Genomic DNA, 17,187 nt, shown 5'->3' on the forward strand with positions numbered 1-17,187 from the left:
GTTTTTAAAACTATTTTTAAAATTTTTATTTTAGAATTTTTAAAAAAACTTTGTTTTATAAAATTTTAAATCTCAATCTCAAAAACTCACCCATTAACTCTAAACTCCAAGATCTAGAATAGTTAATCCTAGGAAGTATAAGTGTATACTAGATTCTGATCCGCCCTTTATAGGGCGGTATATTCTTTTGTTTTAATCTTTTGGAAATTTTAATTTTAATTTTTGTATTTGTGTTTTTTTCTAATCATATTTTTGTTTAGTATTAATTTAATTTAATATAATTTTTGATAACTATATTAAATCTGTCAAGTTACATAACTATACACTTATGGTACATGCATTTCAGAAATTATTTTGAACTTTTTAAAATTTATAACATATTATATTTTTTAATAGTTACCCGCATAATTAGTCAAAAATATTCATACTAAAAAGGATCTGATTCGGATCCGACTTGAAAATCAAACTCTCATACTCTATTAGACATGGACTATATACTTGAATGGTTCTTAATGTGTTATTTCTGAAAATCAATATCAAACCCAACTCCCATTAAAAACCGAACAAAATTTTGAAAAATATTTGAAAAATAATTTTATTATATTCTGTTAAATATATGTATATAGTCTTCACTAAGTTTAAGTATAATCACATTTAGTAAATTTACTAAATATTTTCTAGTCGATAACTTATTTAAAATTCATTAAACTAAATGAGTTTATAAAAATATTTTTTCGAAATCCAAAGGATCACAATTTAAAGACATCTTGAGCTTTTTTATCATCATCAAATATACAGACTCATTTGGAAAATATACATGGTTACCAAATATGTTTTTAGTGTGTAAATGTTTTACACGTAAATCATTTGTTTAATGGGTAATAGTAATAATGTCATGTTTTACTATATTTGGGTTTACGAATCTCATTTATAATGAAACGGACTGTTCGTTGATATTGATAATGTTTCGAAGCTTCACTGATGGCATTAGAAAGAAAACAAATCTCTGCAGTTTTCTAGATTCAGATTATATTAATTAAATAAAATAAAGAATAAAACATGACGTGAATTCGAAATGGGCTATTTTTGTAACTTATTTTGTAGAAAATGAACGATTTAGCTATTTACATTTTTTTGGTTAAACAAAAAAACGTATAGGTCCGAAAAGGTTGGAACTAAGAGGAAGTTAATAACAATATATTTATATTAATTGTTAGTTTTGTTAGATAAAAATAGCACATGTCAGTATTTAAATAAAAGCAGATATGGTTATATAAAGAAAATAGTAAGTGGCTCCTTAAATAAAGGAAAAAATAATTGGACTGAACTAATATCAATGGGGCATGATCCAAAATTAATAATATTGATATTGTTTTTTGAAATTAAAAGATTTTGTGAAATAATAAATATAACTAATATCATAGGTTTTAAATAATACAATAGCTATGTCGTGTAAATATTTTCAAAACAGAAGGGTTTAGGATTTGGTTAAAATTTTCAATTTTATATGCTTTAAAAGCGCGGGATAATTATTTGGTTAATTTTTTCAATTTTAAAATTATTTTTTTGTTTGAAATTACTATTTGATTTTTGACATCTTTAACTGAGATTAATTTATTTTGACGTCTTATAATGATAGTCATTTGAGTTTTAGATTTGTGTCAGTTTTGGGCTATTCAGTTTTTAATCATAGGGTTTAGGTGTTTCGCACCCGTTTATGAACTATACATTTTTTTCAGATCAGATAGGTTCGGTAATGTTGGGATCAAATTGGGTTGTTATAATCCATAAACCCCGTGAATAAAATTAAAAGTAGTTTGGAGTTAATTCAAGTTTAAACCCAAAAATTTGATAAACGTCCAAAAACCTGGAAAAAATCAGGTAATATTCATGTAATTCAGGTCATTAGATATTTTACTTTTAAATCATATATATATATATATAATTAATATTTTATTATATTTTAAACATTCGGATGATATTCGGTGTGATTTTTGTTTTTCTGATTTAGAAAATAAGATCAGTCCGGGTTTTTGTAAACTGGCATGCGGGAGTTGTATATTGTAATTGATTTCGTTTGAGTAGTTTTAGGAAACTTTGTTATTTAAAAATATTTATTAACAATTTTTTTCCCTGCGGGGGTTCCTGATACAAAACTCTCCGATTCATGGACAAATGTCAACGAATTGGTCAAACCAAACATGTTCATGTTTACAGACTTTCCACGGCTCAGTCAATAGAGGTAAAACTATATGATGTTTTATTAACTAACTTCTATCCCAAGTTAGTGAAAATGTTCTTCATCATGCTCATATTTTTTGTCATCCTCTTTTCATGGCATTTTCTGTCCTATCACTCTCTTCTACTTCAGATAGAGCCTTGGAGGTATGGGGCATCACAGTAGAAAAAGATCATGTCCCCTGTTGTGTAATCAACTGCTGAAGTTTCCTGCTCTTTAACATCAGAGGAAAGCTGAGAGGTACACAATATATGAGTGAACAAAAAAATCTTATGAAAACAATAGACAAAAGCTGAGGTGTTTATTGATTGCTATCTTCCAATTAAAGCATAGGATCGACATCCACTGGAACTTTTGAGAAAATCTTGCAACCATCAGACCAAGGATTTTGGTCAAAAGCCACTACTTCTCCACCTCAACTTATTAGCGAAGTTTGGAATTCAAAAACTCTAAGAGTCTCAAGCAAAGATCGGTTGGAAATACATGTGACATCTTTAGCTCTGTTATCTACCAGAGTAGTTATTAATCAAGAAAAAATCAATGACAATGAATCAGTCCTCTATTTTGAAAAATTATAATTCCTTGAGAACTTTTTTTAAAAAGATAACTTATATTGCTTTCATCCTTTCGGCTTCTTTTGGCAATCATGAGATGTGGCTCCTCTCATTCCTCAAAGAAAATCCTGCAAGGGCAGAGATCTTTTGCCGAAGGTGAAATCTATGAGCTCTGGATGAGAACCGTACCGACGTACATGACGCATAGATGTACAATTGATAGTATTGCCGTGAAGAGCATTTCTTTCCAGAAATATATGATTAAATTCTTACGTATTTATTTTAAAAAATATTACAAAAGTGTACCTCCTAACTTTGAGACTTGGTGTTGCTACTCTGCCAGGAGCTTTAAGGGCCCTGCTAACATGCCTCTGCATTGCACATAAAGCGTAAAACCCAGTCACATGGACTACACAAACGTTTTCATGAGAACATCTAATTAGACACTGAATAAAAGACCCACCAAGCCAAGCAATTAATCAAACCAGCTTATAAATGCAACTTACAGCGTTTCACAATGGCAACATCTAGAAAGTAAGCATCTAAGCACTCAGTGTATGTCAAAAATTGCGATACAGAATTCAGAAAACATGTATTCCCAGGATTCTTCAAACCCACCCTACAAATCAACGACACCGACCACATGTCAACAAAACCACAAAGGAGTAATCTGATAAATAAAAAGACAGATATATTTATGTTAATCAGTGAGTGCTCAATCTTCCCTCTCTTTTGATGTTTTTGTGAACTTGGAACTTGTTAGTGCAATAGGGATCAACGTTTCCATCTACTATTCAGAACCACCATTAGAGAAGCCATTAAAGGTTTCCTAGCAAGATGAAAATCAAGTCTCAAAACCTTCATCAACTTCTCCGAACCCTAAGAAAAATCGCCTTTCTAATCACTTCGTACAAAACGTCTAATTTGAAATCCCAAATCTGCTATGGCCTCTTGTTCCAGATCACAAAAACTTTTAATTATCCCAAAAATTATTAGTTGAAAGGGATAAAGAAAAAAGCAGAAATATATTGTTTCTTGGAATAAAAAGATTACGTGAATAATAAAGATAAATCAAAACCATAGGTTTTAAATATTTCAGTGGCAAAGATATGTAAATATTGTTGAAACAAAAGGGCACCTCAAAAAAAGGTCTTCTGTTTTAATAGTATTGATATACCTCTTTAATGAAATACTAGAGTATGACCCGCCCTTTCAAAGGGCGGATAAATTTTTTTTTTTGTCATCATCCTATGTATTGATCTTTTTCGTTTGTTAAATGTTTTAGATTGGTTTAGTCAACAAATTTATTAACCCGTCTTTTTATTCATCAATATGTTTAAATATAATGTTTAGTTTTTTGGTTTTGGTTTTAGGTTGTTTTTCTTTTTGGATTTCGGTTTCAGTTTGATTATAATTTTTTCTTTTTTGGTTCAATAGATATATAAACCGTTCAGTTATTTATGAAAATAACTTAATATAATCATACTTGTGTTTACCCGACCCGGATCTATGGGTTTAGTTTTTTTTTTCCAAAAAATTATTTACTGAAAATTAGAAATTTCATACATGTATTTTTATTAAAATTGTTTTTATAGATACATAAATTAAAATTAATAAATATAACTTTTTTAAAATAAGATAATTCATTTATAAAACCCGTCATTATTAATTTTACTTATATTTAAAACTGTAAATTATAGTAAAAAATATTTTTAGTTTTTATATTGGTCAAAATTTATTTTATTATTATATAAATAAAATATACTTCATTCAACCCGTATCAGACTATATCGAATTATTTTTAATACTCAAATTTAAATATGTAATTATTTCTTATTTTATATATCTTACTTTAATATTTTATTTTAATACGTTGAAGTATGTGGTAAAATTCATAAATGTATGTTATTCTTTAATTTTATGATTTATAAAATATTTAATAAATTAATTAAGTTACTTTATATTTATTAGTTGATTTATTAATTTAATTATGAATATAAACATTATGGGAATATTATTTTTTATTCTATAATGAAAGAATTAATATTTGTTAATAATTTATTTAATATTAATTACGAATTTTATTATTGAAAAATAAATATTAAAAATAATTTATGTTTACGTCTTAAATAAAAAGAAATTAAAATATATTTTTATAATAAAAACTTAGAAAAGGATACTTGACAATATCTTTTTAGATATCTTATTTTGAAAATATTATTAAGTTAGTTGTAAGAGAAAAATAGGAAGTTAAATTAATTCTATTTTACAAATCTTGAAATATTAATAGATATTTGTTAGATTAGAAAAACATTATATGATAATAATAACTAATGAAATTATTTTAGTTGGGCTGTTATGACTTTTCTTGATAGTCCAAAACATAGTCGATAAAAAGTTCTCCTCTTTTAATAGTATTGACTAGATTTTGACCCGCGCTTTGAAAGCGCGAAAATATTTTTTGTTGATAATTTGTTAACCCGTCTTTTTGTTCACTTATATATTTAGACAAAATCATTTGTGGATCGGTTTAGTTCTATTTTTCGGTTTTATTCTAGTTTGGTTTTGTTTTCAATTTTTCGGTTCAAGAGTCATAAGAACCATTTGGTTATTTATGAATTTGGTTTTGTTATTTTGGTTTTGTTCGGATAAAAATGTTAGGAAACCGAAAATATATTGAGGTCAATTCTGGTTCGATTCCGCTTTTAGGATTATTTTCAATAATTTGGGTATGGTTAATAACTTTATAAACAATTAGTATGCTTATTTTAAATGTTACAAAATTTGATATTGTTAATTAATTGAATGAACTGGAGAAATGTTTTTTATTTTTTTTAACAATATAGGGGTGGTGCGTTTGGGTACTATTCATGTTCATTTTAGATCTATTCGGGTTTTGAGATTTCATGGTTAAATATTTCAGTCCACTTAGATATTTATAAATTTTAGTTTGGGTTTGGTTCAGATTTTTGTTGATTTGGTTCTGATTTGGATAACCCGCTTATAATAATTTGAAATTTATTATATATTTTAAAATTTCAAAATATAAAATAATATATTAAATATAAATTTGAATAATATATGTCAAAACAGATAAACTTAACATATAATTTGGTTTGTTTTGAATATTTGGACAAAAAAACAATAAATATTTAAATTATATAGTATTTTGAGTATTATTTATCTACATGAAATACATAATCTATAATAATGTGTGTTCAGTATCATAAATATATTTGTAATGTCACGTACATAAGATTTTTATATAGTTTCTTGTTCAATATTTTTTTGGCATACTTTAAATGAATTTGCTAGAATAAAAATATTTAAAATCCTGTTGGAACTAATATAGATGTATATGGCCGATATTTATGGGTATAATTAATCCTAAAATGACTAAAAAAATCTTGATGGAATCGTAAAAATATTTTCTATCAATACAAATATATTATTTCTTTTTTAAAATGAATTAAATAGTTATTAATTAATAGACAATGGCAGTTTTATGTAATTATATGCAAAGTTCAAGGGGATTTATAAAAAAAGGCTGCTGTTTTAATTGTATTGATTTCGGTCATTTTAATTTTTAAAAACTATATTTGCGACAAAAAAAATTATAGCTATCCTAGGATATTTCTTTTTTATTTCTCTTTTAAAAAGAAAGCATAGAATTAAATTTTTATCCACTTATACAATTTTTAAAATTATATTTAAACCATATTGATATTTTTACTCAATAATCATACAGTACTTCTTGTATTGACTGATTCACAATGTATCGTTTAGTCTAATTTAGCATCACCATTTTTTTCGTGAGTAAACATTTAAATTCTTAGCCTATACAAAAGTTAGGCCTAATCATGACATCTAAGACATATATTGGTTCCTTAAAAAATTTATCACATCAAGAGATAAATTTCTTATAACTGAAGCAAATGTTTAATCATTGCAAACGCTAATATGATTTTGAAATTTTAGTTTGAACAATTTAAAGTTACTAGGAAAGACTAACAACAACAAAAAAAGGTCCAGTGAGGGTATTATCATGAACCAACAACCAATGTGATTCTAAATAATTTCAACGTAAAGATTAGAGTTTGTGGTAGACAGAGTCACCAGAGGCCTAGAAACATGGAATAAAATATCTTAGCATTGAAGCATAAGTTTTGTAACTTGTAAGGCTATAATTGTAAATCAGCCAACCATTGCCTGGTCCATAAATTGACATTCGTTCACTCACATTCATAATCATTCTCTCTATACCATTCAAATCGCATTACTCACTTATTGTCAAGAAACATGGCGACTGAGAAAAGCAAGATTCTTGTGATCGGAGGAACTGGTTACATAGGAAAGTTCATCGTCGCAGAAAGCGCCAAGTCCGGCCACCAAACATTCGCTCTCGTTAGAGAAGCTTCTCTTTCCGACCCAGTCAAGAGCAAAATCGTCCAGAACTTTAAAGATCTCGGCGTGACAATATTACAAGTACGTGCGAAATCTATTTTCTCCGCTAGTTAATGTGATGAAACGGTTTCTTGTATTATAAGTTTCCGCTTTAATTTGATCGTTTGGTTTGTGCAGGGAGATGTGAACGATCACGAAAGCCTACTGAAGGCAATAAAACTGGTTGATGTGGTGATATCGAGTATTGGAAGCATGCAAATCCCGGATCAAACCAAGATCATTTCTGCTATCAAAGAAGCTGGTAACGTCAAGGTTAGTATATGATTCAAACTCATTAATTACATATAATTAATTAGTTTACGAACTGATGAAAGGTATATAGTTACAGAAAAAAATAATTGTTACATAGTTTCTTACCAGATTTGTTTGTTGTTACTGCTGTTTTGTAGAGATTCTTGCCGTCTGAGTTTGGGACGGACGTGGACAGAACAAGTGCGGTTGAGCCGGCAAAAACTGCTTTTTCAGTGAAGATTCAGATTAGGAGAGCCATCGAAGCAGAAGGAGTACCATACACTTACGTTGTTAACAATTGCTTTGCTGGTTATTACTTGCCTACGTTGGTTCAGTTTGAGCCTGGTCTCACTTCTCCTCCTAGAGACAAACTCACCATACTGGGCGATGGAAATGCCAAAGGTTGAAAATTTTAATATATTTAATAGACAAATTAAATCTCACAAAAAAAAACAAAATATTTTCTATCAAAATGTTTATCTTATAATATTAACCGACGTTTTTTTTTTTGTAGCTGTGATCAACAAGGAGGAAGATATTGCTGCTTACACAATCAAGACGGTGGATGATCCAAGGACTCTTAACAAAATCCTTTACATTAATCCTCCTAAGAACACTTTGTCGATGAATGAAATGGTCGCCTTGTGGGAGACCAAGATCGGCAAGTCTCTTGAAAAGACTCACATCCCAGAGGAGCAAGTCCTTAAACTCATCCAAGGTTTAGTATCATTTTTGGATTTTTTTTTTCTAATACTACAATTTCTATTTGCCAAACTAAAAAGATGTGCTATTATTTTTGTGCGTGTGTGCAGAGTCTCCAGTTCCTATCAATGTTCTTCTCGCCATAAACCACTCGGTTTTTGTGAAGGGAGATCAGACCAATTTCACTATAAAACCTTCGTTTGGTCTTGAAGCCTCTGAGCTTTACCCTGATGTTAAGTACACGAGCATTGACGAGTATCTCAGTCACTTCGCCTGAAGAGATTTCATAGAAGCACCTAATGTACAACGTCCAAGAGGCGAGTTTCATATATGTAAAAAATAAAAGTTCGAACTTGTAATGGTTGAGTAATGTGTGTTTATGTCTGTGTATGTGTATGTGTATGTGTATGTGTGTGTGCCTGATCACAGAGTATTACCTCTATTTCCGATCGAATGTGAGTGAATGAGTATCGTTTATCCATTGTTTCTACTCTTATGGAGCTTCAAAGCAGAGATAGCATCCATCCATGGTTAGAGTCTATAAACATGATGGATTTATTAGGAAACTGTTAATGAATGAATGAAATTCTACAGCGGTAGTCTGATAAATAATTAACCATAAGTTAAAAGCCCATGACAGAACCGAATTAACAGATTTTTTGAGTAATTTGGATATTGAATTTGAGCTATTGGAAAATTAAATTAGTGGTGTGATAAAACTTTAAAAATACTATTTTTCAACATGTGGCTATGAGTTTTCAATTGGCACTTCCAAGGATCTTGATGGCATGTTGACAAAAGGTTCACCATGGTGGAAGTTCGTACATTTTTGCTCAAAACTCAAAAGGTTACTGAAGCTTTAAATCAACTCGAACTTTCAAATCTTCTTGGGTGAGAACACTTTCCACATACTTCCACATTTGGTAAAAGATGGTCTACTTTTTCATCAAATGTTTTTACTAATTAGGTCCCTGAGTTTTAGAAACTTTATAAAACTGATCATAAGTTTCAATATTATACATAAAATCCTGTAAATATTTGTTTTGGCTCAGGGACAGGGTCCAATTAAATTGAGCCGGCCTGTGTCTCAGTCCTGTAGTTTTGTATTTTACGAACAGAACATCTATCATGTGGGAGGAACTTTTTGGTAAACATATTTTTATTTTTATCACATCACTCAAATCGTGCTCACTATTCATTAGTCAAATATCCTTCGCATGTTACTATTGAAGCATGGGTTCGGCGAGGGTATTGTTGTAAACCACTAACTAATGTTATGGGTCCATAAATTGCCATGCCAGAGCCATTCCTTCACTCACATTCTGAATCACTCTCTGGACCATATGAATCCTACATACTCATTTATCACCTTTCAAGCAATGGCGACCAAGAAAAGCAGAGTTCTGGTGATCGGAGGCACTGGTTACACCGGAAAATTCATGGTTGAAGGGAGCGTGAAAGCAGGAAACCCTACATTCGCTCTAGTCCGAGAAGCTTCTCTTTCAGATCCCGTCAAGGCCAAAACCGTACAGAGATTCAAAGATCTAGACGTTACAATAGTATATGTACGTGTGAGCTCTCTCATTTTCTAACACTGTTACTTAAAACTCATCATAACCATAATTATATGAACTTATGTAACTTGGTCAGGGAGATTTGAATGATCAGGGGAGCTTAGTGAAGGCCATGAAACAGGTGGATGTTGTGATATCAACAGTTGGGCGTGTACAACTGTTGGATCAAACCAAGATTATTACCGCCATTAAAGAAGCCGGTAACGTCAAGGTCAGTCTTTAGGCTCAAACCCTTTACATATTCATTTGCACAGTCTCAGTACTAGATTTTGTTTTTTTGCAGAGATTCTTGCCGTCTGAGTTTGGAACAGACGTGGACAAGACAGGTGCGGTTGAGCCGGCAAAGTCATTAGTTTTTGGAGCGAAGAGACGTATCAGGAGAGCCGTAGAAGCAGAAGGAATACCATATACTTACGTTGTTAACAACTGTGCTGCGGGTTTTTACTTGCGTACGTTGGTTCAGTTTCAGCCTGGTGTTACTTCTCCTCCTAGAGACAAAGTCACCATTTTGGGCGACGGAAATGTCAAAGGTTAGGACTCTGAGTACTAAAATTTAATCGACTTTAATATAAAAAACGTTTTGATGATTGTTTTTATAGTTGTTTTCAACAAGGAGGAAGATGTTGCTGCTTACATGATCAGAGCAGTGGATGATCCAAGGACTTTAAACAAAACCCTCTACATCAGTCCTCCTAAGAACACTCTATCGATGAACGAACTTATCGCCTTGTGGGAGAAAAAGATCGGCAAGTCACTTGAGAAGACTTACATGTCAGAAGAACATGTGCTCAAAACCATCCAAGGTTTTTGAAAGATTAAAACCTGATCACTGTAGATATGTTCTTTTTTTTTTGTTAGCTGAATATTAAAAAAGGATATGTAATTATTTTGGCAGTGTCTCCGGTTGTTCCCGCCACTATCCTTCTCTCGATAAACCACTCGGTGTTTGTGAAGGGAGATCAGACCAATTTCACTATAGAGCCTACGCTCGGTGTCGAAGCCTCTGAGCTTTACCCTGATGTCAAGTACACGAGCATTGAGGATTATCTCAGTCACTTCGCTTGAGAAATTTAGTAAAACGCTTAAATTAAATTACCACGACTATGACCTGAGTTTCATATTGCAACAATAAAATGTGATTATTTCTAATGATGAAGAAGCGTGTATGTGTATGCGTTGTTTGTGTCTTATCAAAGAGTCTTACCTCTATTTCTGATATTTTGTAAAACTTAAAATTACTTAGATGACACACAGTCACACATTCATCGATATATTATTAGACTAGTAGTGACGAGGATGGCTGTTCCCCTGGACTCTCTCCTCTTGAAGCATATGCCTCTTCTTTGACTATGGTGATGGGTGCATCTTGGGAGTAAGCTCTTCCCATGGCCGCATGACACCTCTGAATGTGGTTTTATCGTGTGGAGATCTGTGAACTGATCTTAGACACTTAGCCGACGAGAAGTCGCGGTGGAACCTAACTGTAACTATTCTGATCTGTCAAACTTTGAGGTTGTTAAATATAATTATTAATTAAAGAAAAATGTTCCACTTAGCTTTAGCTCGGTTGCCTTTGGTTTTTGAGTAGTTCGATTGTCAACTGTCTTGTTCTTCGACAGCTCGGATGAAAATTCGTCTTCTCATTGGTTTTTAGCTGACGCCTGTTTTTCAGTGGCGTTTGCTCGTGGTTCTCTGTTGGATCACTTCTTGAATAATATCAACCTTCAAAGTTTTCTCGTTCATAGCAGCTTCCATTCTCGACTTGCTTCACTATATTGATAATGGTTATACCTCCATAAAGTTTCAGGGATCTTGTTACTTCTTAATTCTATATATTGTAAGTTGTTCTCTAGTTTTCATCTTTGTTTCCGGGTAGTAATGTTTACTACGTTGACTGTTGACTCCGGAAAATTTTTTCTTGCCAGCTTAGTGTATTGCATGGCTAAATTTGAATATTAATCTAATAGATGACAGAAAAAAAAAGTTCAACACAATTGCACTGTTTTGGTAAAAAAAGTTCAACACAATTTGCTCTGTTCCCATTAGCGACTCGCGTCCCATGATCGCCGAAGAAAAATACTAAAACAATAAAAACGAAAATCAACATATTGTAAATGGATGATGCTATCGTTAAACTTGAAGATAATGTGGTTTTTGCTGCAACCTGCCCTCTAGTGATAAATGGATGATGTTATCCTTTAACTTTTCTACTGATAAATTTGATTTTATAGTTTAAAAATTCATCAGAAATACCATATGCCCTCTAGTGGCGTCGGCTAGGGATTTGTAGTTGGGTTTGGGATATTTTGAGTGAGAAATATCCGTAGTCCTACAAATGGAGATTGTTCGTGGGGGACATTTTCCCCCGGTCGTGTGCCACATCTGCCAGTTTGGTGTCTTAGCTGCTATTTCCAAATTAGGCACTCCGTAGGAAACTCCTGAAATATTTGTTTCAAAAAAAAATATTAAACTTTTATCGTTACAAAACCTACCATTGATTTTTTCTTTTTGAAACTCTAGATGAACATGATTATGAACTGTTAGGGAAACGAATAAATTAACGGGTAAAACACCAATAACAAAACCTACCTGAAGTTCATGGGTTTTCAAGAGTGGATTACTAAATGCTGGTTGATTGTAGATATTTATGCAGTCAATCACATCACCGTCAGGGCTCTGTTAAATTTAAAACACACGCATATAAAAAAATAGCGGAACGAGTATAAACACACACACATGTATAAATCAACTGTTTTATGCACCTGAATGCTCAAGGCTGGGGTAGAGACTGGAGCTCCGACCGTAACAAGTAGATGAAGTGTCATGAGAAGTAAAGATGAATGAGAAACTATCATCATCGCTTACCACCTGCCATATATACACCGTCTTTCTATTGGATTAATAGGTGTGTTGTCCGCATATGCGAAGACAATTTCTTACGAATAGTTATTGGTTTATATATTTTATTAAAAAATATATATTTATTATTGTATTAAATTTTTGAAAACACTAATATATTAAAAATATTTTTGATTATGAAATCTTATAATTTTGTTATCACTTTTATTATACTTATTTTTACTTATGTTTTGCTCATATTTTCTATTTCTTTTCATTATTTATATTTTTCATTACATATATTTTGCTCATCTATACTATTTAAACATAAACAATAAAAACTTTTACTTACAAAAAGTAATAGTTGGATCAATACATTTATTGTTAGATTGAAATAAAAATAATATATATTTTTATTAAAATAATATGATTAATATAAGTTCGTTTTGATTAATATGATTAATATATACTAATATGATTAATATGATTTTGGATAATTAGTATTAATTTTAATTTTAATAATTTATCTAATCAAAAAATTAAAATTAGTTTTCTATTTTGTTGTTAATTTATGTTAATTCATTAAGGATATAAATGATAATGACCACTCTAAATTTTTTATTTTAAAATATATTTATAGATTTTGGATAATTCTTATCATTGTTAATTTTATTTACTTATGTAATAAAAATAGTTTTTATTTTGTAGGTAGTTTATATATTTATCCATTAAGGATAGAAATAATATTAATCACTCTAATTTTTTTATTTCAAAATATATTTTTAAATTTTGGATAATTCTTATCATTATTAATTTTAATCAGTTACCTAATCATAAAATTAAAATTCATTTTTATTTTATGGATAATTTATATGTTTATTTATTAAGAGTATAAATGATATTAACCAGTCTAATTTTTAACGTGAGAGTTTTGTTGCCAAAAATCACTTCGCAAATAATAGTATAGATGTACCTGGAACCAACCCTATGTAAATCTTTATATATAAAATAGAGTTTCTTTCTCTCCTGGGGTGTCCAACTCAGCATCCACGTCATTAAGTCGAGCTCTACAGGCGTGACACGTCAGATTAAATGAAACGCAGAGTGGTGGTCTGTGCGTCCTGGGCTTTGCGGTGTAATGGTATGTGCTTTATGGGCTTAATGCGTATGACTCTCAGCCCAGTGTATCATGTTTCGCGAAAACCCTAATCGACATCTATGGTTCGTCGTGCTCATCGACTTCTCATTCATCTCCGGCAAAGAAGTTTCTGGAAAACTATTTGAGACGAATCGTGAGGATGATTCCCTGGATAGAGAAGTCTTGGTGTCGTTTCAACTCCGGTTTTTCTCCCCGGAACCGTTACGCGATGAATTGATTGTCTGTCATTAACGATCTTCTTAAATCCTTCAACGTACTGCAACCATGATTTCACAGTCAATGCATCTTCTCTCTCAAAGGTGATACTGGTGCATCGACATCTATAAAAAGGTTAGTCTACCTATCGTAAGCATCATCCTCACAAATCTAAATAACTATTGAATCTGATTGTTTTCATGCATTTGTGTCACGTTTTCTCTTTTGCGTTTTCATGTTTGTTAAGATTGAATCTGATTATTTTTGATCATCAATCGTGTGTCTGGGATCCATTCGATTCTGATTTTATTTATCTGATATTTTTATCGGAATTTAGGGCTATTTGATTATTTCAGCTGTATAAATATTTTTTGTTCGAATTGGTTTGAGATTGCATAAACATTAATAACCTTCACTGATTTTGACGAGAGTCTGATGTAAGTTGAGTCCATTGTTAGCCTATTATTAGATTGGTAAGATGTTTTTGTGTGGGGTTGATTTTGATTGATCTCAGTGTAAGAACACTGGATTGGTTTCCTTGCTTCAGGTTCTATCAGGCTTACTTTTGAGTGAATTGTTTTCCTCTGAAGTATGGAACAAGTTTTCGTATGGCTACGGTCGGTGAAGGCTGAATTGTTTCGAGTATTAGTTACTGGCTGTTGCTCGGTGTTTTGTGGACCTTATCTAAATGCAGGTTTCTTTTTATTGTTTGCTGCCATTGGTAGGTAGAAGAAATGAATTCAGTAGTGGCGGAAATGATGAATATATATCACTGCACAAGAAGCAGTCTTTCTCAAACAGTGTCAAGGATTCTTATCAATAGTAGCAGCTATGCAGGTTAAAGAGTGATCTCTCTGCTCTCGGCTTTTTTATTCCCCTTTACATTTTTCTTCTTCATCAAGCTTTTATAAGCAAATCAATGCCTCTTGATAGGTTAAGGACTGTAGCAGAGAGACGCACATAATACAATTAAGCTGGAAACGGACTTCACAACTGTGGAAACTGATGGGTTTTCCATGACTTTTGATTTCCCAAGCTTTGTTACAAGTTTTTTTAATTTCAATAATTTATACCCGTTAGCACAAGAAACCTGCTTTTTTGTGTGCACACAAGTACCCTGCCTAGCTTAGCTTAGTTTTTAAAAGCTTAACATAGAAGTCTCATCAGATATACCTTATCTAATCTATTTTTATAACTACTAAAATGTAACACAAATAAAACATATGGTATATTCTAAAATAATAGGCTTACAGATATGAAATATGGTATAAAACAGCATATCTCGGCAACAAAATAAGTTAAAAGTTCAGAGATTACTTGACTAACAATCTGTTACTAACACCATCCGAACATAATAAAATATCATTCAACCTAAGTTTCTACTACAAACGGTGTGTGGTAGAGAAAAGGTTTACACACGATTCATAAACCCAAATAATAACACCTTAACAAAGTACAAAACACAAAGCTTGAGATGTTTTTTAATACAATATCAGATTGTTTTCTCATACCACAATGCAAAAATGAAGAGACAAACTAAAGCGAAAAAAACACGTTTAAAGATTTGTCAAAACCTCTATATCTTAAGCTCCATGCTATCTGGTGGAATGCTCTTCACTTCCTTAGCCTCAACCTCTTTCCTGTTAGGATAGCACCTTCCTGTTCGACTTATCCCGTCAAACCCAAACCACATAAAAAGTATAACTTTTATTAAAATGATAACTAATAAGTTGTTAAACTAAAAGAGAGATTTGTCAGCTCACAAACGGGAATGATGCGACCAGGGACGGGGTACGGATGTGTTATCTAACAGCATTCATAACCACCCAGGAGATGCCATCTAAACAACATCAATGATCGATGCAACCTGTGGCAGGGTACGGCTAACAGAGGAAGTTCATCCGACCATGTGAATATTTTGGAAACTAAAGTTTCTTTGTACCTTCAAACAGATCTGGTGAAATTGTTATAACTCAAGCCAATAATTTAAAAAAAAAATTCTTTTATCCTTCATTCTCCAATATCTATTATTAAAATTATTTAGTTATTATTTTTTCCTTATTATTCAGAAACTTTTTCTATTTTCTTCACTTTGAATACAAGTTTCCTCACATAAGCTTATAAATATTTAAAACATTATTTGATATTCAAGACATTATCTTTAGAAACTAATTATATTTTTTTTGTTTATTAAATATTTAAATGGATATTTTAAATAAATTAAAACAGCTATTCATCAAAATCTAAACAAATAATAAATTTAATAAAAAATGTATGCTAAATCATTATAATTTAAATATGTGCATTAAATTAAAATATATAAATATATAAACAAAATAAATAATTGTATTCAATAACAAAACACAATCAATATAGTCAATATAATAATTTATTATAAAATTATTGTCAGGGTTATATTTTATAAGTCAGACAATAATATTTATTTCAAAAATACTATTCAATTATTCTGATAACATGGTTAACTTCGTTTTCATATATAATAATACATATAAGATTCTGGCGTAACTATAGTTTTATATTACCTATTTATCTATCTTAAAATATTTTTAGTTAAGAAAATAAGTTATTTCTTTTACTTCGTAAAATCATTACATAGTGAAATCATTAAGTGAAAAGTAAATTAAACTATTTAAAATAAATATAGTATTATTTTTCTTTTATTCGCCCGCCCGTAGGGCGGGTTTACCCTAGTGATTCTATATTTTAAAAGAACTTGACGGCAAAGAAAAAAGCCAGAGAGTTTTTCTCTACCTTATCACTGCTTGGCTACGTTGTTCGTTGCTATAGTATAGAGTTTACAGTGAGGTTTTTAGTTTTGTTTATTGTGGGGTTTATCTTAGGAATGACAAAACGGGGAAAAGTGAATATTCCAACCTGAACAATTTGGATCGTGCCAAATACAACCTGAACTAATGGTTAGTGCCAAATACGACCTGAACTCAATTAAAACTTTAAAAATCTATTCGAATTTTTTAAAACGTACCTAAATTTACATTGAAATATTATTAAAAAGTTGACATTATATAAACTACTATTTTTTCATCGTATTAAATTTCAAAACTTTAGTGATAATTTTTCTGATTTACATAAATACATAACATGTTTTTACTTATTATATCTTCAATAAACTTATATCTTACTAAAATATAAATAATAAAATATTTATAATTACATGATCTTAAATATACTTAAAATTTTGAAGTTATTTAT

General features: G+C 30.8%; 2 protein-coding genes and 1 long non-coding RNA gene across 4 annotated transcripts; all 3 read left to right on the top strand.

The window, feature by feature from the left end:
• The first annotated feature begins 7,033 nt into the window (after nucleotides 1-7,033).
• Nucleotides 7,034-8,671, top strand: LOC108814293 (isoflavone reductase homolog P3). The gene is made up of 5 exons (XM_018586831.2): nucleotides 7,034-7,278; nucleotides 7,375-7,509; nucleotides 7,647-7,890; nucleotides 8,003-8,206; nucleotides 8,301-8,671. Exons 1-5 carry the CDS (start codon nucleotides 7,093-7,095, stop codon nucleotides 8,465-8,467), a joined length of 936 nt encoding a protein of 311 aa, XP_018442333.1. The 5' UTR covers nucleotides 7,034-7,092; the 3' UTR covers nucleotides 8,468-8,671.
• An 825-nt stretch (nucleotides 8,672-9,496) lies between these two features.
• Nucleotides 9,497-11,029, top strand: LOC108816028 (isoflavone reductase homolog P3). Its single transcript, XM_018588588.2, has 5 exons — nucleotides 9,497-9,755; nucleotides 9,841-9,975; nucleotides 10,048-10,294; nucleotides 10,364-10,567; nucleotides 10,660-11,029. Exons 1-5 carry the CDS (start codon nucleotides 9,534-9,536, stop codon nucleotides 10,827-10,829), a joined length of 978 nt encoding a protein of 325 aa, XP_018444090.1. The 5' UTR covers nucleotides 9,497-9,533; the 3' UTR covers nucleotides 10,830-11,029.
• A 2,750-nt stretch (nucleotides 11,030-13,779) lies between these two features.
• Nucleotides 13,780-15,045, top strand: LOC108840852 (uncharacterized). Of its 2 annotated transcripts, none has more exons than XR_001948007.2 (3): nucleotides 13,780-14,091; nucleotides 14,504-14,793; nucleotides 14,890-15,045. It is a non-coding gene; the product is annotated as an uncharacterized LOC108840852 (long non-coding RNA). The 2 variants fall into 2 exon arrangements; XR_008936626.1 differs by having other exon boundaries at nucleotides 13,791-14,091; nucleotides 14,682-14,793.
• The last annotated feature ends 2,142 nt before the right edge of the window (nucleotides 15,046-17,187 follow it).

The sequence above is a fragment of the Raphanus sativus genome, chromosome 7, assembly GCF_000801105.2.
Source record: "Raphanus sativus cultivar WK10039 chromosome 7, ASM80110v3, whole genome shotgun sequence".
Taxonomy (NCBI): domain Eukaryota; kingdom Viridiplantae; phylum Streptophyta; class Magnoliopsida; order Brassicales; family Brassicaceae; genus Raphanus; species Raphanus sativus.

Bases quoted from the DNA above. Each gene is read 5' to 3' on its own strand.
- LOC108814293 (XM_018586831.2), top strand. From the start codon at position 7,093: ATGGCGACTGAGAAAAGCAAGATTCTTGTGATCGGAGGAACTGGTTAC. The intron at 7,891-8,002 runs GTTGAAAATTTT...TTTTTTTTGTAG, and splicing joins GGGCGATGGAAATGCCAAAG to CTGTGATCAACAAGGAGGAA. The intron at 8,207-8,300 runs GTTTAGTATCAT...GCGTGTGTGCAG, and splicing joins AGTCCTTAAACTCATCCAAG to AGTCTCCAGTTCCTATCAAT.
- LOC108816028 (XM_018588588.2), top strand. From the start codon at position 9,534: ATGAATCCTACATACTCATTTATCACCTTTCAAGCAATGGCGACCAAG. The intron at 9,976-10,047 runs GTCAGTCTTTAG...GTTTTTTTGCAG, and splicing joins AAGAAGCCGGTAACGTCAAG to AGATTCTTGCCGTCTGAGTT. The intron at 10,568-10,659 runs GTTTTTGAAAGA...TTATTTTGGCAG, and splicing joins TGTGCTCAAAACCATCCAAG to TGTCTCCGGTTGTTCCCGCC.